This window comes from Pyxicephalus adspersus, chromosome 7, assembly GCF_032062135.1.
Source record: "Pyxicephalus adspersus chromosome 7, UCB_Pads_2.0, whole genome shotgun sequence".
NCBI lineage: Eukaryota > Metazoa > Chordata > Amphibia > Anura > Pyxicephalidae > Pyxicephalus > Pyxicephalus adspersus.
The window spans coordinates 15,577,389-15,602,120 of record NC_092864.1 but is presented as its reverse complement, the minus strand read 5'-3'; the positions used below and the strand labels follow the sequence as shown (position 1 = coordinate 15,602,120).

The following is a 24,732-nucleotide window of genomic DNA, read 5'->3' as shown; positions in this document are numbered from 1 at the left end:
ACCCTTCAGAACTAAATTCTGCATGACATATTGCATGCCTATATCCAATGTAATAATTCAGTTTTTCTCCTACAGATTGGCCAAAGCCACACTGACTCTAATTCCACTTTTCGGAATTCATGAAGTTGTGTTTATCTTTGCCACGGATGAGCAAACATCAGGAACTCTGCGATACGTCAAAGTCTTCTTCAATCTCTTCTTCAGCTCTTTCCAGGTGAGTTTAGTGATAAGTAATACATAATATTCATAAAAGTTATTATATGTAATTGTTTACACTGACCACCATGAATGGGAATATATGAGGGCCTCTATGAGCTGCTCCGTTTGATATACACACCAATAAGCCCAAATATTAAAACCACTGATAGATGTAGTGTTGATGATCTGGTTACAATGGCACCTATCCATGGGTGGAATATATTATGTAGCAAGTGAACATTCATTTCTTGAAGGTGATGTGTTCGAAGCAGGAAAATTTTACAAGGGTAAGGATCCAAAAGAACTAAGACTTTTTAGACACCTTTCCTCAATGAGTATCGGATATATTTCATAACTCATTTGTATATTGAAAAAAACACATCAACACCTTAGAACATATAAAAATACAATCTCTTTAAATATGAAAGACTACTAATGTAAATTAATTTGTTGTTAGCATATAGGGATGATTAATGTAAGTCTATGTTGTTATTATTGTACTAGCTGATTCCCAGCGGTGCCCGGGTATTTATTTATTGCAATCTTATATTATACTATTAAATTATATTATAAGGTCTCATGGTTGAAATGTGTCAATGCATTTCTGAGTGATGGTGTAACATTGCAAGTTTGGTTGAAATGTCTCCATGCATTTTCGAGAGCCGCTACTACAATTCCCAGCATCCCTCGAGCATTCCCTCGCGTCTATAGACCAGCGGCCTCTCTGCCTATGCGTGGCTTCGCTTTGGACGGTTTAGTAGACACAGGGAATTATAGTAGCGGTGCAATTTCTCTATTATAGGCTTTTTCCAGATTGAATGTTGAGAGACCTCTTTGTTTCCATATCTAATGAGAAGGGAAAAACTTCTTCAATTTTTTCAATAAACTTCAAGTTTGGCCGGCGGCTTTGTCTAAGTGTTTAATTTTGGCCCACTGTGTATTTGAGTTTGACATTGCTGTCCTAAGGTTTTGAAATATGTATTTTTTTTTTAATGTACAGATTATATTTTTATTAAAATTACCTGATACTTATTAAAGAAAGGTGCCAAAAAATCCTTAGATCGATAGGTTTTGTATCCTGAATACTGGATGTGGCACTGTCCTGTCACAGTTATCAATCTTTTTGTAACTAAGAGTATGGATCTGAGCGACTCAGATAAGAGCTTAATTGTGATCCTTAGATGACTGGTTCAGAGCATCTCCAAAACAGCAGATCCTGTGGGTGTTCCTAGTAATGCAATGGTTACTACATACTAAAAGTAGCCCAAGCAAGGACCTATGAACTGCCAACATGATCATGGGCTTCCAAGGATCATTGATGTATGTTTGGCAGAGGGTAAGAAGGAAGCCCAATTGGTGGAATCCTACAGAAGTGCTGCTGTAACACTAGTTGTGGGGGGGAATGAACGCTGGTCTGAGAGCCAGAAAACACAGTATATGTACTGTATGGCAGTATACACTGTACAGTATGAGGCTACAGTGCTAGAGGAATGCTAATATTTTCCCACCAACTGCAGAACTGGACCACCAACTGCAGAACTGGACTATGGAGCAACAGAAGTAGGTGACCTGGTCTGATGAATCATATTTTACATAAATATGTGTATGTAATTTACTTGGAGAGAGGATGGCATGAGGATGTACAATGGGGAAAAAGGCAGGCTGGCAAAAGCAGCATAACTTAAAGGATCTGCTGCTAACATCATGGTGGAGGACCTTCAGAGGTCTTGTGCAATCTATGCCTCAATGGATCAGAGCTGTTTTGTTTTAGCATACTAATGTGTTGTGTGTGTGTGTGTATATATATATATATATATATATATATATATATATATATTAGTTTCATCCTTTATTTCACTTTCACTCTCTCTCTTACAGGGTTTTCTAGTTGCTGTGCTGTATTGCTTTGCAAATAAAGAGGTGAGTGAAACAAATCAACTAGCAATTATCCACAGCTTGAGCTGCATCCGTGACCCTATAGTTGGTTGCTGTAATAAACAAGAACATATCTTCATTAAGATATAAAAACAAAGCTGATCTTGTATGTTAAAGCAGACCTTAACCCAGAGGATACTCACCTGTCCCCACGGGTGCTACGATCTTCTTCTATTCTGCATTCTGTTCTTTGGCTATCATGATTGGCTGGACCAAATTGATTGCACGAGAGTTCAATCAGACCTGGCATTGCAGGAGAAGCTGGGATGTGCCTGGCAATATAGGCTTAAAAAAATCATCATTTTTTTCTGTATATGAATAAAACAGACACGTGAAATAATGGTCACTTGGCCATTAGTACATCCATTACAGCTTTGTGAATCCAGCATATTCTAAATACTAAATCTGTGTACCTAGGAAATAAGACAATATATTCTGTTGGTCTCTACCTACCTCAAGATAAAAACCTACCTACTTTATGAAAGACCTTATATATATGACTTCCAAAAGACAATCAGGTCATCTTCATTGAAAATATATCATCAACGTTATTTTAGTTTTTTTTTTGTATTGCTTAATTAAACGAGATTGAATTTTCTTTTACAAAAACATTTATTAAAATGCACACTGTAGCATTTCATAGGCATTTGAGGCAGTCTGTGTTCAGCAACTGAAAATAAACTATAATCAAAGGTTTTCAAAGGCAGAATAGTTTTTGGTAAAGCTGTGGAAATATGAGAAGTTAAAATAAAAGGATAAAAAGGCTCTGTCATTTGTACTCTTAGGGCAAAGAGACAGGTTCTTTTGAAAGAAGAACCCCTCTTCCATCGATACTTCTCCACCTCTCTGTTCACCCATCAAATTGCCAAGACCTGTGTAAACTCTATATAGCAGCTTACATTGAGTTAAAATTCACCCCCCCCCCATATGAGCATTTGGCCTTGGTGAATGGACCCACATGCCTAAACATTGCTCCACTCCTACTTAAAAGCACCAGATATTAGCAGAGGACCCTGATGCATTATCTAAAGGATCGTTCAATATTCCAAGAGAACCTGTCACTTTTTTCTGTGCAACTGGCTTTCATTAATTACATGGATTTCTTTGGACTTTCACTCTTTTAGGTCAAATATGAAATGCAAAAGAAATGGCAGTTGTGGAAAATGAACAGGCCAGCCTTGTGCCTTCGATGACCTATCATATAGATATTGGATGCTTTATGGGAGCCTGGAAATATAGAACTAAAGGAGCTGGTTCAAAACAGATCTCAATCACAGACTTACTTTCTGCCCTCTACGACCATGAAGGCCATCAGGCTAACACTGTATCCAAGGGGGCCGACTCAAAACTAAACTCCATCACAGATGTGGACTTCCTTGCTCTTAGCGTTCTACAATAAATGGAGGTCACCGGAATAAGACAAAGCAAGCAAGTTAGGCTGCGGGACCAGGGAACTGACTGCTTGCCAGTACGGTGCAGCAATGCCGCATCTCCGAGGCTGTTCATTCAATCGAACCTGCAGCAAATGCTTCAACCATTACTGTAACAAAATGGCTAAACCCTTCACTTGAAAATCTGAAACCAATGGAAACTCTCTGACAAAACAACACATCTGATTTGATGAACTCTGAATCTCAAACTTTTATTTTATCTGAAGTGTGCCATTAAAATCCCATTATTGTGGGTTTCCTTTAAATGAACCAAAGTTAAAAATTAAAAGTAGCAGGCCTTAAATTTATCTATACCCAAAATAGTTTTGAATTGAATGGGGGAAAAATTTGAACCCTTTGTTAGGTTTTACCGATACCATCACAGAGATTTTCCCTCCCTTCCCGTTCCAGGGGAAAGCCTTCCAGACAGAAAGTGAACAAATCTCTCCAAAAAACTTCCGGCAGCACTAAACATGACAAAGGTTTTAAAGATTTCCCATTGGCTCTACACATTCAGTAATCTCTCCAGCCTCCATTTTCTCTCTCCTCCATAATTGAGTTACACACTAGGATGTGTGCTCAGTAACTGGAAACTATGTAAATGATTATGTAGAAAAGCTTCAGAAACCAAACACGTATCTCCTGCCATGTTAGTTCTAAGCAATCTTCTAGTAAATTTTTATACTTTCTCCTAAACATCTTTCTTGAAACAAACACATGCTTTAAGAATGCAAAGCAACAGTTTTCGTCCCCTGCCCAGGAGCACGACTACATATTGCTCCAATTCATTCTTTCACATTTTCTCATGTGACAAAGCTGGTCATTGATCTAATGACATCTCATGGAAGTATGTGCAAGCTCTGACTAAAGAAGTCTTAGCTTACCTTGGACTTGACTTCTTTACTTGTGTTGGCTGAATGGAGCAGTTGGGGAGCAAAGGAAGGAAGGGAAGTTTACTCTGCACAATTTACATTACTGCTGCATTACTCTGCACAATTTTGCTTTAATTAAGGAACTGAATACATGAACCAAAAGACAGTCCTGGGGACAATGTTGACAAACTTGGGCTTATTTGTTGTTCTTCAATATTTGACCAATGTTATTAAAAGAGAACCGATAAAATATAAAAACATGAAGAATCTCTAAAAGGAGTGGTGTATTGCATATTTAATCCCTGCCAGTTGCAGAATGAGTATTATCCAGCAACCAAATGCTTTATACAGCTAGTCTGACTTTCTAATAACAACAAACTGTCTTGTAAACCTTCCATGTCCCGTCAATCAACAAGCATTGAGATTGTTGGCCTTCACTGCTGCGCCTTCACCCATACATTTCAGTAGAATATCACTGTCAGTTGCAGTCTGCCACCAATACCATCAACCCAGGGACCAGGAGGTGAGGCCCGGTTCCAGCTGGCACGCTAAGCCAAGGGGAGCAGTGGGGGCTCCTGTGGGCACTGTGCCCTGGGTCTGTCATCTTCGGGGTGGAAAATATCACCCATCGTCTGAGGTACAGTGAAAAGGGCCCCTGCAAAAAGATCAGGTGGAAATATTTAATATTCATAGTAGTTCGAAAGAAATAAGGGTTTTGATTATGTTAACCAATTAGCTTTTTTTATGATAACCACAATAATTTTTTGCAAACCACAATATCCAAAATGCGTCATCTAAGTGGGGTAAACCAATTTGATCAGTAGCTAAGCATTATATTACATTAAATGGGATGGAGTGGGGTGGGGGGTTAATTAAGATGGGAAGCACACAGCTGGATTTGCACAAATTTTTACATATGCCCACTCTTATTTTTCCAAATATCTCAGCAGGGAAAATATAAATTCCAGCAAGGAAAAAGGGAACTTCTTTTAATGGAAGCAACAGGTAGACGGTTTTACAGACAGACTGGTCAGCTACTGTGGAGTAGCCTGTACTATATGGAGGGAAGGACGATCATAAGACACCCCAAACAGAGACTACCGTTTAGTGATCCAGCTTGGCAGATCTTTCATGAAAATTTTAAGGCTTTGTGCTGCTGCTGCTACATTTCACCTGTGAGGATCATGAACGATTCTCCTGGGTGATGAAAATCTAGAGTCTGTATGGACCTTGGATACGCAAAACTAATACAGTAGAGATGGCCCTATACACTCTGTAGGGTTGTGTACATTGTGTAGCACCTTAACATTGTCACTGCCTGCCTTTATGATTGTATCCACTAGCCAGAGGGAAAGGGTAGTTTTACTTCTAGGATGTGTCAAAAAATCCACTAGTTGTGTCAATCAGTAGATGTGTCATAAAATCCTAAAAATAAACTAGAAAGCTAACAAATTGACTATACAACATTATAACTGCCTTCAGATCTTCAAAATGCATTATAGTGCAGGGTCTGTCTAATGGATACAAACTGTAAAGATGGTTCAGGAAAATTAAATAGAAACTGCACGATACCTGATTGCTCAGGGGTCTGGCCATTTGTGTCGTCCTTTATCTGATGATCTCAGCTTTTCAAGGTTTTCCTGCACAGCTCTGACTGCCTTTTCTGTAGAGGGAAGAAATGCTGAGTATCCCCTTAATTATGGAACAGACAGATAACAAATCCTTAATAAAACCTTACCCAATACAGCAGTGCTTTCATCTAGGAAGGAAGACAGCTCCAGCATGCTCATATGCTTCAGTGAGGCTGGGTTTCCAGCATGAGGTCCTGACAAAGATAGGAAGGAAGAATTAATGTAACATACAGGCAAGCACCAAGCTTTACATAACCATTATGTAATCGTAATTCAATCTAGACAAATAACTTCCTATACAATGTCCCCCTTTTGGCTCTCACTGGAATAGTAAATAATAATTAAAAGAAATAATTTTATTTAAAAAGTTGGTCACGTTACAGAAGGGACATTGCCTGTCCTTTTCTACAATAATCTGCCTGAGGACATATTCTTAAAACTGCAACTTTAGTTCCCCTTTTAAGTTTTGCAAGCTTATAGTGTGCTTTATGAGCAGTAAGGTCAACGAGAGGAGCTTAGAGCTCCACCTGCTGCCCATACAATGTAATTTTGTTTTTACGATAAGGAAAAAAAGAACAAATTCTTTAGACGTTTCTGATGGTTCCTAGATTTCACCTATTAGCCTGGAACTTAAATATTACCAAATATAACCAAAGTTAACCCATTATAGCTCTTCAACTTTCCATAGCTAAATCTGTATCTTTTAGTATCATTGGGTACACTCCGTTTCCATCTACAATTTACCTGTTGACCTAGGGGGGCCTGTCCGTGTTCTTACGTTTGATTTACCCAGGCGCTGAGATAGTTCTTCCTGGCAAATCCTGCGACATATGTAAATAAAATATTATAAGCCATCAGATATTTCAACTATATACATTTTAATGCAGCAAATGAAGCCAAAAGTAATTGTAATTGTTACAAATTTTAAAAGGCCAAAATGGTCCCAAATGAATGACGTTAGTATTTGGTGTATGTCAGCTGCCTTCATCTTCTCCTTTTCTGGGCATCGAAGTGAAGGCAGCGGACAGGGACATTAGTGAGCAAATCCAACATTGATAAATCTCTATGGAGTTTTGTAGGGGAGCCACAAGTTATAGTTACAGGGTCAGGACATTAAATTGAAGTTGACAAGCTTAATTAGGAGATGCTGGGAAAGAGCAACCCCTCACAAGAACAATACTTGCAAAATTCTACACTTGGCAATCAGTGGTATTTAAAAGACAGTATCCAATAATGTAAAAAAAAAATGGCTACACAAAAGCTTAACTCTCGTAGGTATATAAGAAGTACAGAAAGCCCTGTAATCAATAATTCTTGACTGTAGCATATATACCAAAGTATAAACTGCCATTAGAAAAAGAATCTGTTTATACGGATGCTCCTCGCTTAACGTTCTGTTCCTGAGACCTGGCCGTTAAGCAAATTTGTCACTAAGCAAGGAGCATAGGAAAGACCTTGTCTGCAGTGCTGCGATTAACCAGTGCCTGTCAGTGACAAGCTCACTGACAGTCTGCAGACTGGGTAATGAGAGGAATGTGGAGGAGGAGGAGGACCTAGGAGCCCAGAAGACACCTTGTGGATGTACACTGTGCAGTTTTGTACAGTGTACTCGTCGGAGGAGCCAGTCGTAAGTGCGGGCGCTTTTAAACTGGTAAAAGAAGAATTATTTGTACTCCATTCACACCACTAGTAGATGCTGAGCCCTCAAATAAAGTGTCTAGCTGTCTGATTAGAGTTTGTTACATACTTAACATGAGGACACAGTGCCATCTACTGGAGGCCAACAATGCACAAAAGAGGATTTAAAAGCAAGTGACTCCTCCAAACAAACGTAAAAAATACTTTAAAAATAGAGGAGGAAAAAAAAAAAAAAAAAAAAAAAGATAAACACGAGTGTTGTAGTGCAAGATAGGACCCCTCCTAAAACAGGGATTTTCTAGCCAGGAATGCCTGGTGCATTGGCAAATACATGTGCCAAGTTTTCGTTCTGTTTGCGTTTTGGTGAAGCTGCTGAAAGTTACCTGAGCTGAGTGATTGCCCTCTGAGCTTCTGTGGCCAGGTTACATGTGCCCTCCAATTGGCAGCGAACATTCCTCGACTTAGTCTCTTGCTCCATGAGGCAGCTCTCAGCCACAGCTCGAAGTTCCCTCTCCTGGTCAACTTGTGCTTTTAGGAGCTCAGTCTCTTCACACTTCTGCAATACAAGACCAAAACAAGTCAATATGATATGCAATTAAAAGAATGTCATCTTTTCTAAGAAGATGTCTAACTGGTTTTTGATCTATCATCTTTTCTGTCCTCTGATTTTGAGAGTTAGGTTCATAGGCAGCACGGTGCCTCAGGGGTTAGCACTCTGACCTTTGCAGCGCTAGGTCCTAGGTTCGAATCCCAGCCAGGACACTATCTGCATGGAGTTTGAAGGTTCTCCCCATGTCTGCGTGGGTTTACTCTGGGTACTCCGGTTTCCTCCCACATCCCAAAAACATGCAGTTAGGTTAATTGGCTTCTCCCTAAAATTGACCTTAGACTACATTAATGACATATCACTATAGTAGGGACATTAGATTGTGAGCTCCTTTGAGGGACAGTTAGTGACACGGCTATGGACTTTGTACAGTATAATAATAATAAAAGATGGTGCAGAAACTTTACCTTGTGGAGCTGAATTGCCAATTCTTGCATCTCTGCTTCCAAACGATCAGCATAGGCTTGTTCCAAGGCGTCACCCGGAGGACGGGCAGAACTGTGCCAGCGAGCAATGGCAGAGGTCATCTTTCTCTTTGGTCCAAACAATCTACAATGCAAACTATTTAAGTGAGCAACAAACTCCAAGAAAATACAGACTTAAACCACTGTCGTTTTCTTAAATATTGGGGATTTGGTGGAATCTCTGCTTTGAGTTTCTGTCTCTGCACCCCTGCTTTTCATTATGCAGCATGTAAAATTACCTAACTTTTCAGGACTTTTGGCAGGGAAATATTGCTCTTGGAATGTCCAAAACGCATTACAAGCCAGAGGTGGCTCAACCTACCAAGTTTTCAGTTTTTTTTCCTTATAGGTATACCTATAAACCATCACAAGTTAATTAATTAAATATTGGCACTTGTAAAGGACAGAAGAGTGCTTCCAGTGTACTTGTTCTTCTACAAGATGGTCAGTTTAAGCTAATATAAGTGCCACATTTCAAGTTTTCTATAATAAAAAGAATGAGGTGCAGCATTTGGAAAATCCCAATATACACAATTGCTCTTCCAACATCTCAGCTTAGGACAGTCACTAATTACAATTCAGCTCCACACCACTTACGTTATGCCCACTTCTTTAAGGTCAGGCTCGGTGAGGGTAAGAAAGATCCGCAGATTCACATCTTGTTCCTGGAATACTGGAAGATACTTGGAACAGCCAATTTGCTCAAGAAGCTCTGCCAGGTCCTGATGGGAGAAGAGGAGAGAAAGTCAGAAATTTCAAATAGGATACAAAAGTAGAGTGCAATTAAAATGAGCATGACCTGATCAGCTAAACATTAAAACTGCCTGCCTAATTTTGTGTAGGTCCCCCCTGTACTACAAAAACAGTTATGGACTCCACAAGACCTCTGAAGGTGTCTTATGGTATTTGGCACAAGGATTTAAGAAGCAGATCCTTTAAGTCACAATGCCTTCCTTCTTCTCACAGTGCATTCTGATGCCATCTCTTCTCCAATAAGACAACCCATATGCACCCAGCCATCCATAACCTAAAGAAAAGCATGATTCAGACCAGGCCACTTTTTTCTATTGCTCTACAGTCTAGTTCTGATGCTCACATTGTAGGGATTTTCAGTGGTGGGCAAGGGTTATCATGGGATTGGTCTGTTGCTACATAACCCCATTCAATGTACGGATTTTAGACACTATTTTCCCATAGCCAGTTTTAAGTATTTACAATTTTTTCTATGGGGTCTCTTCTTTGGGATGGGACCATATGGGCTACCTTACCTCCCAACCCACATCAATGAGCCTTGGGCGTCCATGATCCAGTCACCAGTTGTTCATTCTTGGACTACTTGAATACAGTTGCTCTAAGTGAACTTTGGCTTGGTTAAAGCAACATTTAGAAAGGTTTATCTTTATATAGCATAAGAGGGGCAGCTCTGACATAAGAAAGCAAAGCTCTGCCTCTACTAGAATAGTCATTTCCACACAATGCAGAATGAAGCATGAAGACATTAATGAGATAAAGTTCAGCGCTAAGATCCCCAGGAAGACCACAGGTGAAACCAGCAACTAGCCCTTGGCACTCTGTTAATCTTTTTCTGGGACCAGCATCCACAGTTCAAAGCGCTCTTTAAATACTGTTTTCTAACTGTACCTTAGGACCTGTATAACGAGGAACTTCTGGATCAGGCAGCGAGTTGGTAACTATGCAGTTTGAGGGCCCAGGGTTGGTATGAGCAGTACCATTCCGCTGCCTTCCTTTGGAGTGTGTTTTGCCATACTTTCTGTTGGAGGTTTCTGCAGCTGGGTCAGAGTCCTGAAACAGAAAATGGGATTGTGATAAAAACATGCAATATGAGTATAAAATATACAGCTATATGTGGTCCAGACAAAGGATGCAAGATGACACTGTGATGATGATAGTGATCTAAATGAACAAAATGTGTAAGCGGTTTGTCTTTGAATATTTAGTTACATTGCTACTATTAAAATCTGTGCCAATCTATACCATTTCTGCAACCCCACTGAATACCATAACACAAAAAGAGTAAACACTGGGAAAATATCAATATTGTAGTTACAATTAGCCCATAAAAAAATACTTCTGCATAAAATCTTTCACACCATTCCTTGCCCCGAACGAGCCTACAATCTATTTGCTACCTGTTTGGCCATAGGACATTTGATCTATGAAGTCATCAGACTAGCAAACCATGATCTTAATATACTTGGGGCATGGTTAACCTTTAAGCCACCTGAGTATATTTCAGCATCATCTAGTATAAATTAAAAGTACGCACCATAAGAAAATGCCAGATGTGTGCCACCTGCTAGCTTAAAAACACAAATCAAATTTTATATTCACCAGACTATAAAAAAAAAAATTAAAATGAGTCCTGACAGCAAGATGTATTTATTCCTTTTCAATGTATTTGGAGACAATGAAACCATTGTGCACTCATTAAAATTACCAATTTATTGTGATAAAGCAACGCCATTACTGCTGCTTGACAAATCAGCAAGAAAAGCAATGTATCAGCAGTTCATAAACAAACTGCATACAAGAGAAAAGTTCTGGTAAAATGTTGCATCACCGCAATCACTTCATTTAGAACCCATGTTACTGACGTGTTTCAGCCAGGTGGGTGTAAACATAATCTACCTAGAATAATGAGTGTAAGTAGATAGCTAGGAGTTACATGGTTTCTAAATAAAGATTGCAGAGGTACACTTTGTGCTGGAAGGGATTTCATGTATAGGAATATTCTCACTTGTCAGTATGATGTATACATTTTATAGTTCTAGGGATAATAAGGATATCTGCATTGTGGGATGTCAGCATGCTTCCTGTGACTGTCTCCATACCTCATTGCTCTCAAGTGAGGCTTCACTGCTTACACCAGGGTTCAGAGACACTCTTTCACTGCTACTACTTCTTCCTCTACCGACACCTCCCTCCTCTGAAAAACACAACATCATTATAGGGGTAACATTGCCCCATAGCTGAAAATCAAAGTTCACATAAAAAATGAATATGTAATATTATATATGTATATAGTTATTAATAAAAAATGCTCTTAGTTTTAATCATGCCACTTACAACCTGGACAAAGGACACATATTATTTTAGGTTATGGAAGGTCAATAAACGCTGTTTTTTCATGTTTGCATGCAAGATATATGGTATGATGACCAGAGGTCGACAAACAACAAAAATTTAAGTGACAGTCACTATTTTTAAAACCTGAAAAGAAGTTCCTGCTGTGATAAAAGTAATTAAAAGGCACCCATCTTACTACCATCACTAATGGAGCCCTCCATGGATTTGCAGAATAAAACCTGCTCAAAGATCTTTGTCTAAAACTTTTGGGAGTGTTGGATGTTCTGTGGTTTCCCCGCCAGTCCCTATTTCAATACAGGACACAGCAGAGACATAGCGGCAACCAGAAAAAAAATCAAGATCTTTAAGCAAGTTTTGTTTAATCCAAAATAGTTTGGTGACACAGACATGGGCACTAATAAGTGCCAATTACTTTCTCTGCATGACGAAAGCTTTTCAGAAAGTAACATAGTGATGTGTAAAAGCTAAAAAATACAAGACTAAAATGTTATCTTCAGTTATCTTACTGTGCATGAATCAGCATCCACCCACCTTTGCTGCTCCCATTGCTCTCCACATCAGGGTCATTGATTGGGGAAGTGACATCCCGATAGCGCAAATTATCTGGCTCCGCTGCCTCATATTCCAGCTCTGTAAAAGTGACATATCCCTGAGGAGGGCCTGGTGCTACAGGGATGGGTAAAACAAATGTTACACACAGAGGAGTCAATGAAAAGCACATGGGTTGAAATTGCTTTATAATTCTGGTAATTCTGATAGATTTAAACACAACTTGATGACTTTTAAAAGTGCACTTTACTTTAAAATGTGCAGAAAGCTTTGAAATTGCATTGGTTTTTAAAGGGCATTCTGCCTTGTTGACAAGCCCCCCCACACACACTGTAAGGTTCATTTAGGTATTTGAAACATAAACATGCCTTTTTATCAAGTTTGGCAATGCTAGAAGAAGCAAAGCATTGCTCTATGCAGAGAAATCAGTTGCCCGGATTTTGAAATCCCCAAGCTTGTGCCCATTGTCTACTAACCGCATCCAGGCCGGCTGTGTGCACCTCCACCTCCAGTTATCTTTGCCAAGGCTTGGGGACCGTCATGAATGCTAGGGCCTTTGGTCTTCCTTTGCGGTCTTGACCGATAGGAGGAGGAAGAAGATTCATCGGATGAACTGAGATCTTCCTGACGGGCTGATGACATCTGAAATTTCAATTAAAAAAATCCTGATTTAAAGCTGGTATATCAGTAAAGACATCGTCAGAGCCAAGTCACATGGTAACTTTTCCCTCCTCCTCCATCTTTCCTCGACTTTTGACACGCTTGATGACCCTCTTCAAATCTAACTGATGCGCTCCATTGGTATCATTACACTGCTCTTCCCTGTCTGGCGCCTCTTTTCATGTTTCTTTCATTATGGTAATTCCTCCTCGCCCACTCTCCTCCCTTTTTGTGTTCCCCAAGGGTCAGTCCTTGTACCATTTCTCTTTACACCTGCTCACTATAAGCTGATGACACCCAAATCTATCTTCCCACCCCTGACTTGTCTGCCTTAGTCCTGGATAAGGTTTCATGCTGTCTAACAGCCAGATTTCTGAAACTCATCATCTCCCCTTGACTAATTTCTAACTGTTAATAACACTGTTAATTGTCTCTCCCCTCAAGCATGTTGTCTGGAATTATTCTTCGATTCTGCCCTCACATTTTCCTCTCATATTTAGAACATTTCCAGGTCCAATCACTTTCACCTGTGCAACATCTCTAAAATCTACCCCTACCTGTCCCCAGAGACCACCAAACCACATGCTCTTATCTCTCGTCTGGACTACTGTAACCTCCTCCTCACTGGTATTCCACTAACCAGACTCTCTCCTCTTCAACCTATTATGAATGATGCAGCCAGACTCATCCATCCTTCCCTCCGCTCCTCTTCTGCTGCATCTCTTTGTAGTTCTTTTCATTGGCTTCCATTACACCTTAAAATCAAATTCAAGCTCCTGTGCTTTGCCTTCAAATCCCTCCACAGTTCTTGTCTCACTTTCATTTCTGACCTGATAGAAAAATACTCCGCTAGCTGCTCTCTTTGCTAGTGTTTGTGTTCAAATTCAGGTTGTCCCGAAATTCTATCCGAAAATGGCGGTTCGAATTTGGGAAGACCCAAAAAACAAATTCGTGTTAAAATATATTTAAAAAGGAGAACTCCAGATGAGTTTCTCCATTGAGAGTTCATCTGAGTTCAGTTCCACGGTCACTGGGCTGATAAGTACAGCACAGGGAGCGTGGGAACTTGCGGTCACAGCCAATAGGAAGCACACGAATGCTTTCAATCAGCTGGGACTGCAGATAAACTCTCAATGGAGAAACTCCATTGAGAGTTCATCTGCAGTTCCACTGCTATCCCCGGGCACTAGAGGTTAATTAACTTCTACTGCCCGGGGATAGCAAAACAGGAGAATTCCTAGGGATACAAGAATGATTACAGCCCTGAGAATCCACTGCGATTCCGGGGCACTAGAGGCACTTTTTGGCTTGCTCCTACTTTCCTACTATTCTTAAAAGAGCTCTCAAAACCCATCTTTTCAAACTAACCTACCTGTCTTCTTCTGTCTCTTAAAACCCTCACTATTTCCCACCACTCCATAGCACCACCACCCTGTCCTATTGTATGCTGCTTTCCCACCTCTTAGATTGTAAGCTCTTCGGGACAGGGTCCGCTCCGTCTCTAGTGTCACCCTCTGTATCTGTCTGTTTTTTGCAACTCGTATTTAATGTACATTGCTGCGTAATATGTTTGAATCAGAGCTGTATATCTGCCCTGTGGGATCCAAGGCACTGTTCTCTCTGGTCAATAGGGTTAGCATATTTACAGTGAAATAAGGTGAGGTCGCCATGGTGCTGTCCACAGACCGCCACCTCTACCAGTGACAAGAAAAAGCCAGTTAAAAAGGAACAATTAGCTTATAATAATCTGTAAAAACTATATTTTTACATGTATATAGGAGATATAGAGGAACAAATAGAAATAGAGGAACGAATAATACCTGATCCCTTGCTATGGGGTCGTGAGCCTCGGATGCGATATGAGTCCAGTAACGACACAATCCTGGAATAGCCATACCTAGCTGCCAGCATCCGAGCTGTATCTCCATTATGGTCCACCTCCATCAGCTTCACACCCTGGTAAAAACAAACATATATACTATACACTATATATATGTGTAAGAGGGAAGCAGACCGCACATCATCACTTGATCATTGGTATTCAATAAGAAAAATATCTCTGCTGCTTGTAATATTTAAAGTGGAATGCTAGGCACAAATACACTGACATAATAAATATATGGGATTGTATGGCATGCCAATGGACAGGCAAGTGGATGAAATCACTTCTGAACTGCTCTAATGGACAGTTAAGTCATTTCTCTGCTCACGCCTAACTGTCCTATCAGCATGTTTCCCTTAGTGCATTGCATTAATTTTAATGTAATAAATATAAATAGGACTAAAAACTTACATGATTCAGTAGATGTTGCACTATGATCTCGTGTCCTGAGGCTGCAGCCTCCATTAGAGGAGTGAACCCATATACCGGCTCCCTGGAAAGATCCAGAATGTCAATGTTACAGGCACCCAGACACCACACACAAAACTTAATAGTAAAACCTTCTGCAGATAAAGGCTGTCCTACTTTACATCGGCATTGGCCCCATTCTCTAGTAGAAAACGCAGCATCCTCTGGTGCCCGGCACTGGTGCAGTGAAACAGAGCCGTCCAGCCGCGAGCATCTCTCGCCTCTATCTCAGCTCCTTGCTTCATAAACAAAATGAAAAAATGGTAAGATATATTAAATATTAATTAAATACATTAAAAGCAATTAGTCACTAAAAAATTATTATTTTGTTATTTTTTAAAGCTACTCTGGGGGCTCAACAAATTCATAGAACCTTTTAGGAGTACAACTTTTACTAAACCTGTCTAAAGGACTATTTGCTAAAACTTCACTTTTTGAAGCTCCCAGAGCCAATCTGACTTGACTCCTCTGGCTGGTAGGTCCCCTTACTGGCTGCTGCGGTTCCTCCTGCTTACCCCTAATCACTGTAAGACACAATAGTGACATCGTGTCATTAAGAGGAACCATTGTGTTCAAAGTGGGACACACTTCCATGCACTCAATGTGGAACCAGATTGGTTCTGTAAGATCTGCTACAGTGTGAAATTTTACCATGCGTAGATGTACAAGTATGTAACACCTTATTCCCCTCTGAGGCTGAGAATCATCAGCTACTATGCTGCATATTAAGTGGACTTTCCCCAAAGTTAAACATTTATGTAATCTAATCTAATTTATTCAGTGCTAATAATCTTCCTAAAAAACCCCTGGGAAACTCTTCTATTCAATCAGACATCCCACAATCAGTGGTATCCACCACTGCATAGTCCCACCCATTTTCACATCTCAGCCTCCCTTACAGTATTTTTTCTTACAGCCAAAGCCTCGAAATCCCCTTTAATTTTACTAGGTAAAGAATAGTTGACGGGAGGTATTTGTTATTAGGAAACATACTGCCATTCTTTTGGATAGGCATGACATTTCTGGAAAATATTACTTAGTTATGATGAGCCAACAGGCTTTTGCAACGAGCAGGTATAAGTGGGCTTTTGTGCTGACCCCTGGAATGAGGAGGTTTATTTGCACCCCCCCCCCTCCTCTCTCTTCCCCTAACTCCCTCCAATTACTGTACACACTCATTCCACTCCCTTGTTATTCTATTGCTTGTTCTTTTATAGATAGTCTGGAATTATTTATACATATTTCTTTACTTCCAACCACTCCTTGTATTTTGACTTAACTTGAAAAAAAACACCCCTTTAAGTCCCTGGTGTCATCCAATTTAAATGTAGTAGACAAAAGACAAATTCTGTGGATGCAAAAATGGCCTTAAGCCATTTGTACATTTTGTGCACGGAGATGCCATTTATAGGTCCTAGCACAATAAAGTACAAGGTAATTCATTATGATGCATGGTGTTAAAAAATGTTGCATGTACCTGTCTGCTATTGTGTTGGAAAACCATTGAAAGGGACAATACAGGTTACTGTCCTTGTGCTTTGAGATATAAAACATGTAACTGCTATACAAAAATAAAATTCCCACTAACAAAAGAAGAGACAAAAACTCAGGCTTATATTACCATACTCAGCATGTGTTACCTGTATCAGAAAATAGGCCACTCTCTCATTCCCGCAGCTGGCTGCTAGCATCAGTGGAGTCTGTCCGATGGGGGTCCTGCAGTTCACATCCACTTTAGCTTCCAGGAGAAGACTCACCACTGCATCATGACCAATGTAAGACGCGTACATGAGTGGTGTCCAGCCACCCAGGTTCTTCTGGTTCAGGTCCACATCCTTTCTGTAAACAGACAAGGAGGTTATTTCAGTGATAAAATTAATATAATAATAATACGGAAAATTAGGAAAGGATCTTGACTTTTACTTGAGCCACTAGATGATGCTGTGTCCTTGTGTAAAATGTATAATAACCTCTTGCCATCTGAAACATTATTAACATTTGTTACTTATTTTACATAAGGACACAGCGCCATCTACTGGTGGCCATAAATAATGCACAAAAATTGGGAGCAAATTACCCACCATAACCAACTCAAAAAGAACAAAAAACCTGTAAAAGATAAACAGATCGAGCCAATGTGGCTTTAACTTTTTCCCCTTTTAAATAAAGGTTTTTAAAACAACACACTGTGAATGTATTTATTCATATTCATTTTGTTTTGAAAGTTAATGATTGTAGAGTGACCCTAATGCATTCCATGCTGATATCCGGTCACATTAATTTACCAAAAAATACACCCCATATTACCCAATGGGACGACCTTCTCCTAGGAATCATTTACTAAACCAAAGAGTATAATAAGGCAGGTCCTTTCAGGCTTCAATGGCCCCCAGACCACCCTAAAGTTGGACCCTTAAGCTAGCATTTCAAAATGGGATTATTGCTACCTTCATTTCTAGCAGTAGGTTTAATTGAATGGTACAAAAAGAAAATTGAAATCATTATTTCTAATCAACACAAATGCCCTGAACAGAATACAAAAGGTGCTACTAAAGGTAGTAGAGAGACAGAAAGTGGTCTCTTTTTCATATGTAAATGGTATCTCTGAAACAAATTACCCGCGCATTGCTGCCAATCAAGAAGAAACATTCATATTGGTGGTTGATGCTGGCTGCACTTTCGATATAACTAAAGAAGAAGACGGAATGGTACAGCCGACGTCTGCTGACTCTCCTCACCCGTGATTTTTCACTGAAGGTTTACGCATTTTTACGCTGCATGCTCAGTTTGATGTAACCAGGACAGGTTTGTTACCACACCATGCTATTCTTACCTGCGTACACAGCGCTGAACAACCTCATACTGTCCTATAGAAGCCGCCGTGTGAAGATCCAAAGGCAACTCTTGTCCATCCAACGGCTCTCCGTACCACATAGACAGACTGCGGTTCAGCATCTCCGTCTCACTGGATTCATCGCTTAGCTCGCTCGCCATCTTGCCAAAACCAGTTGCTGTATTCTGTGTCAGGTAACAAAAAACAAAAAAAGGTAAATAAAATGTCAAGCAATAAAAAATATCTGCACTTCATGTTTTGCTACAGAAGGTTTTAAAGTGGAACATATTATGTAAGTGGCCATTTGTGATCTGGGTGTATATAATACAGCAAGATGACTTGCGGTGTGGATTGCTGCTCCAGTTTGCTTTGTGCCTGGTACCGCATGTCTGAAAGAGGCCCAATACACATGCGCCATACACATGCGCCATACACATGCGCCATACACATGCTCACTTATAGTCACTGGAAATGATCATCAGTGGTTGGTTTTAGTAGCAGTAGAACAAATGGGTCCTGTAAAGAGAACTTGGCTCTGCCATCTGCGAAGGGGAGGGGAAAGGATAAGCGAAAGGTACCCTGCTGCTTTCTCCCGATCAGTGGTAATCTAGGGTGGCCCTTACAGGACTGTTCATCAGGGATACTACAGTGCATTTAATGTATTAAACGTGAGTTAGTTAACTGCTACAACCTCCTAGTGTAGATATCCAAATGCCCCGAGTTGGGTGCTGCCATGGATTTTTAGGTGGCAGAGCCAGAGTTGTCACTGTAAGACCACACCACTCCTCCGGGGGATGCTACATAAAAGGTAACTTAGAGAGGAGCTAAGCCAGCACAGAGAATAATTATAGGTGGAAAGACGAAAAGACTTTACAGCAAGGTGGAAGGGTCTGTGCTGGTGGACACCTATGACTAATTTGCTAGCAAGTTTGGGGGCACATTGTGGCCCGGTGAATAGGGTTGGCACAATTCTGTTCCATAGTAAAGCAGGTCTTGGGCAAATGCATAGGTGCTATGTCATTCCAAGCTAGTCAATGCAGATAGCCAGAAATCCAAAAGACCAGGTGAAGATGAAAGCAGCAGGATTTAGGACACAGACTGGAGAGGGCACTCTGGCAGGTAAATCCTCCATAATCTGCAATCACACCAAGCATTTTGCAAACCCAGAGTGCCAGCAATGCAGTTTGATTTCTCTTTAAATTAATTTGACTGATTGGTGATAAACCTATGACACCTGCTGGTCATTATGAAGTATTACACATAGCAAAAAAAGGAAAAAATGTAACAAAATATTCCAAATGATGGATAAACTTAGCTTAAGTGCAGGATATGGATGGGGGAGGGAAAAAATCCTGAAATGGAAATAGGGGGACTTTTCAGACATCATGATTTATTATAGATATAAAAAAATAACAACAACCATAATAATAATAAAATTAATACCAACAACAAAGGGGGCTTACAGTCCTAGAAATATATAAACAGCGCCTGCAGCATTCTAAATATCTTGAGGAACAAATCTCATTCAGGTTACATATTAAAGACCGGAAAATAACTGCAGCAGCCAGACAGCTTAATGGTTTACTAAGAATCCAGCAATCTACATCAGCTGCTCATTACACCTCCATTCACTATACTACACCTCCATACAAGACACACAGCTCTCCTCTCCTAATACACAGACATCAGGACACAGAGCTCTCCTCTCCTCCTGTGTCACTGTCTGTATCTGTCTGTCATTTGCAACTCCTATTTAATGTACAGCGCTGCGTAATATGTTGGCGCTATATAAATCCTGTTTAATAATTAATATTAATAATAATAATATGAATGCCTGAATACTATTAGTATTCTGAAGGTGTATCTTCAGTTTAAGTGGAAGGTCTGGTTACTCAGGCTGGTCCACCTCCTGCTTCTCAAATAACTTTCTATATGTAAGAGTAAAAACAATAGAAATAAACTTAGTGTATCCCCCTCTCCTGCACATGATGCCTAGGCAAAAATGATGTCACTGTCTTTGCCCTTGAAAACACAGAACCGGCGAAATCTTGTGAGGCACTCTTACATTAGATTTAAGTATCTTTTTACAAGATTTTGCCTGCTTTGTGTTCAACAGGACTCGGGGGTGACACCATGCTCCGGGGTGCAAAAGACGGATATGTGTAATTCTATAGATCACAAGCCAAGAGGGACTTATTAGGCGTTCCACAAATAATTGAAAATATATATAAAGACATTTATTGTACAAATATTAAAAATGATACGCATTTTTCGAAACAGTATTTGTAATAACACGATTCTAATAATGTGGTTTGACGCGTTTCACAGAAAATTTATACCGCTTCATCAGGAACCTAATTCATGAGACCTATAGCATCATAACACCATTTTATCAAAAAATACAAATAATCCAAACAATAAATCATATTAAGTCATATTTATTAATTCATTGTCTTAACATAATATTAGGCAGCATGGTGTCAGTTACTGTAAAAAAGGTTATTGCACGAAGGTGCACCTAGCTGGGTTTGAAGCCACTCGGGTGCTGTTCTGCTGCAAAATGCAAATCTTTTGGTATTGATAACAGTTCATATTTATTCCACGTATATTGCCTGGAGATATAATTTGTCTAATTTAAGACAACTATAAAAAATACCTGTATAAAAGTTGTTACATATATGTACTACATATCTCAGCAGACTGTGATCACCATAGATCTATTTTTATCTTTTTGTTGGTGCAGACTGATAGTGAATGTGATGACATACAGATCTTCCAGAGAGCAGACTGTCTTGTGCCTGATCTGTCCGGAGAACTATTATGTGAAGAAGAAGATGCCAACATTAAGGTGAAGGCTGTGTTTGCTTTTTCTAATTCATTGGCCCTGATTTATTAAAGTTCTCCAAGGCTGGAGAGAATACACTTTCATCACTGAAGCTGGGTGATCCAACAAACCTGGAATGGATCTGCTCTAGGATGGAAAACATTTGCTAACAAATAGCTAATGACTTTTAGGAAATCCTTTCCAGGTTTGCTGGATCACACAGCTTTACTGATAAAAGTGTATTCTCTCGAGCCTTGGAGAAACTTAATGAATCAGGCCAACGTCCTAAGTTACAATAATGGCAAAGTTTCTGTGTTTCCTTTTTTTAATTTTAAAGGCTTAAAACCTCCTATCAGGTTTTATTTGTTGCCTGTGTTCTACTGAGATTTCAATTCACATCCTGCTGTGGAATAAAAGGAAATCTCACCTGACTGCATAAAACTCCCACCATTGAAAAGTGTTGCAGGTACCATTGAATACATTTCCCTCAATCCTTCCACTAGTGACAGCTCTAAACTTTTGTAATTCCCTTCACAATGTCTATGAAAATTTTGATTTATCCAGTTCGTTGTATATTTAGTAGTAGTTAGTAACATCAACTGGATATGATTTTGTAAGGATGAGCAGCACACCAAGCTGCTTCTTCAGTTTGTAACTGAAAAAGCAGCTTGGAAGGCTGCAAAATGTCTTTAATATTACAAGAACATTACAAGTCCAAATGATGGACTAACTACCACTAAATACTCCCCTCTCAATGGTCACCGGGACAATAAAAGGGGTGAACCTCAAAACCTCAGAACCTAAAACACATTAACTCTTCATTCAAAACCTAATACAAACAAACATCCCATTTTTTCTGTATGCTTTTCCTGATTTATTGCCATAATGCATAAGAAAGCCCAAACTTAAGCATTTAGAGTACCATTCCTTTTGCATTCATCAATAGGATTAGGGATCGGTATGTCACAATGAAGAGTTCCTGATGACCTTTTGCTTTTTTCTTGAACCTGTTTTCACCTTAGACAGACACATTTTTCACAGTTTCCGCAACCAACATCCACTAGTCAATGGGAATAATTTAGGTTACAATGAAACAGTTGTGCAAGAAAGGAAAGTGAAACTGCAGTGCTCTCCACTGTGTTGTTTAACTCACTTAATTTCTATGGCTTAACACAAATGGGTTCTCAAACTTTCAGGGATGTTCCTTAAACCTAGGTAGGCCCACCCATCACCAGTCATCAGTGGTGTCTTGTGAATCAAAAAATCCACATTTAGTTACTGGGTTTTTTCTTTCTCTTCTAAAGAACCTGTTAACTTTTCACTTGGCATATTTGTACTGTGTTACGTCTTGTTCTATATTGCAGTTAATTTTGATAAATAAAGAACTAGAAGAATGTTTTCCTCCAGCACGTTACCTTGACTCTTATATAAATATTTATTTTGCATTAGATCATAGTAATCAAAGAACAACACACTGTTCACATATCCAGCCAATTAATAATATTATACCTTAGGTGATTGCAGATGATGATAACAATATATCAGAATGTGAAGGCAGATCACCTAAACTATGTGCAACAGCTGAAACAAAACCAGATCAAAGCATCCCGTCACCAACTGAAGTTGGGGGTGGTGTATGGAACAACATTCATGAAGAAATTAAGGACAGAGAAGCCGAAGTCCAGAGAAAACCAAACTGGAAAAAACAGGAGCATAAACCGATGGAACATGAGGAGTCCCCATTACCACCCCTAAAGGTCTGTTACTTGCTTTTTTTCATATCTGCCAGTTTTTAACTCTGGAATATTGTACAGTTTCAGAAAGGGTTTGCTACAGACGTTATATTTATTTAGTCAATAATTGACATAAATGTCAATAATGTAATAGACAATGTTGGTGGGGGACTGCACTGACATTAAACAGTTGAAATGGAGGTAGATATGTATGTGTGTGATCAGACCTGTGTATATTTATTGTGTATTTCCTGCTTGTTACTGAACCCGCACTGCATTTTATGAGTAACAGTCCCTCCCTGAGAACAGGCACTGGCATTATAACAGCCCATAACTCCTCTAGAAATGGCCTTCCACAATATCTTGCAATGTGTCTTTGGAAATTTGTGCCCACTCAGCCAAAAGAACCTCATTTATTAGGTCAGGCACTGAGAAGATGAGAAGAATGAGGTCAGGATGAGAAGATCTGGCTTGCAATCAGCTACTTCATCCCAAAAGTGTTTACTGGAGTCTGTCTAGGCCACTCACGTTTCCCTGTTTCAAACTCACCAATCCATGTCTGGCTATGTATACAGGAGCAGCTTCATGATGGAACAGAAAAGTGCCTTCCTCAAAGTGTCAGCACAAAGTTGGAAGCACACAATTGTCAAAAATGTCTTTATGTGATGTTTCATGAACCCTTTGCTGGAAATAAGTGAATTTGTAGGATTGTCAACATTCTGTTGACCGCATAGTCTAGATATATACCGTAACTGAATTTCCAGTGCACCATGTGTCATAAACATCCACCATTTTCCATAAATAAAATACTATTTTCACTTTTTAATCCTTTGTTGCATCCCAGTGCCATTATTATGCAGACACTTCCTGTCCGCATGTATTTTCTGAGGGTAAGTTTCCTAATCATAGTAACAGTGACCATGCTTGTGCAAACCACTCTGCATTCTCTACCTTTTAAATATTACCCCTTGCATAGTTTGAGTGTCCCAGACTGTTATTTGTTGGGCCTTGTGTTTCTATATAGTCATTAATATGTATATTACTTAATGCCATCCGTCTTATTACAGTCAATTGAGCAATGGAACATGCATCTGATTCTTCATCAACTGACTGATAAGTGGGCCAAGCTGGATGTGGTCTCAGAAGATAGCGGTAAAGTCAGATTAAATTACTATTATGGTTTTTATGACATAATTTCTGATATGACACCATGATAAACGAGCATTCATGGCCTTTTGAGGTTTCAATTAACCATATACACCTACTGAAATGTGACCTGTCATCTTTCCAGGTATTTACATTACAGATAGACATATGCATGGCTTGGCAGCCTATTTGCATTGGTTTAAGACTTGCCCATCATTGATTAATGTGCTCAAACTCCCCAGGATTGACCAGCACTTACTGGCTATATTGTTCTTGCTATAATTATATGTAAAAATTCCAACATTACAAGTAGGTCTTGCTGCTAGTGGATGTGATATCAAAGAGGAGAATTCTTTGCAGCCATATTGAAAGCTAGCAGGAATCTCCACCATATAGTTAGTAAGACAGTAAATGGAGGAAGGAGTGTGATGTTTGTAGAAGGAATAGCTTAGTAGTAGGAGGATAGAACAGATGTATCCATCTAATGCTTTACACAAAATGATTTCAACCAGCCAGTGCTGGGCTGTAAATTTATAAAGCCAAGCTTGCTCTGCAAACTAATAAGCATGGTTATTATTATTATTATTATACAGTATTTATATAGCGCCATCATATTACGCAGCGCTGTACAAAGTCCATAGTCGTGTCACTAGCGGTCCCTCAAAGGAGCTCACAATCTAATGTCCCTACCATAGTCATATGTGGTTAATGTAGTCTAAGGTCAATTGTTAGGGAGAAGCCAGTTAACCTAACT

At 39.6% G+C, this 24,732-nt stretch overlaps 3 protein-coding genes across 3 annotated transcripts in view; 2 read left to right on the top strand and 1 right to left on the bottom strand.

The window, feature by feature from the left end:
* Positions 1-3,395, top strand: part of LOC140334764 (glucagon receptor-like) — a 50,620-nt gene extending 47,225 nt beyond the window's left edge. Inside the window, exons 10-12 of the mRNA XM_072417005.1 lie at positions 76-214; positions 2,077-2,118; positions 3,258-3,395. Coding sequence (XP_072273106.1) covers positions 76-214; positions 2,077-2,118; positions 3,258-3,326 — 250 coding nt within the window. The 3' untranslated portion in view covers positions 3,327-3,395. The remainder of the gene's footprint in view (positions 1-75; positions 215-2,076; positions 2,119-3,257) is intronic.
* On the bottom strand, positions 2,727-18,970 carry ANKS3 (ankyrin repeat and sterile alpha motif domain containing 3). The gene is made up of 16 exons (XM_072417601.1): positions 18,276-18,970; positions 17,083-17,281; positions 15,560-15,681; positions 15,386-15,467; positions 14,913-15,048; positions 12,909-13,064; positions 12,415-12,549; positions 11,628-11,722; positions 10,417-10,578; positions 9,373-9,497; positions 8,719-8,860; positions 8,088-8,260; positions 6,811-6,887; positions 6,174-6,260; positions 6,009-6,098; positions 2,727-5,090 (listed from the first exon to the last, which is right to left on the bottom strand). Exons 1-15 carry the CDS (start codon positions 18,434-18,436, stop codon positions 6,016-6,018), a joined length of 1,935 nt encoding a protein of 644 aa, XP_072273702.1. The 5' UTR covers positions 18,437-18,970; the 3' UTR covers positions 2,727-5,090; positions 6,009-6,015.
* A 1,307-nt stretch (positions 18,971-20,277) lies between these two features.
* LOC140334763 (dynein axonemal assembly factor 8-like) overlaps positions 20,278-24,732 on the top strand; it is a 55,462-nt gene continuing 51,007 nt past the window's right edge. Inside the window, exons 1-4 of the mRNA XM_072417004.1 lie at positions 20,278-20,325; positions 21,019-21,123; positions 22,614-22,856; positions 23,900-23,984. Of these exons, the coding sequence (XP_072273105.1) occupies positions 20,278-20,325; positions 21,019-21,123; positions 22,614-22,856; positions 23,900-23,984 (481 nt within the window). The remainder of the gene's footprint in view (positions 20,326-21,018; positions 21,124-22,613; positions 22,857-23,899; positions 23,985-24,732) is intronic.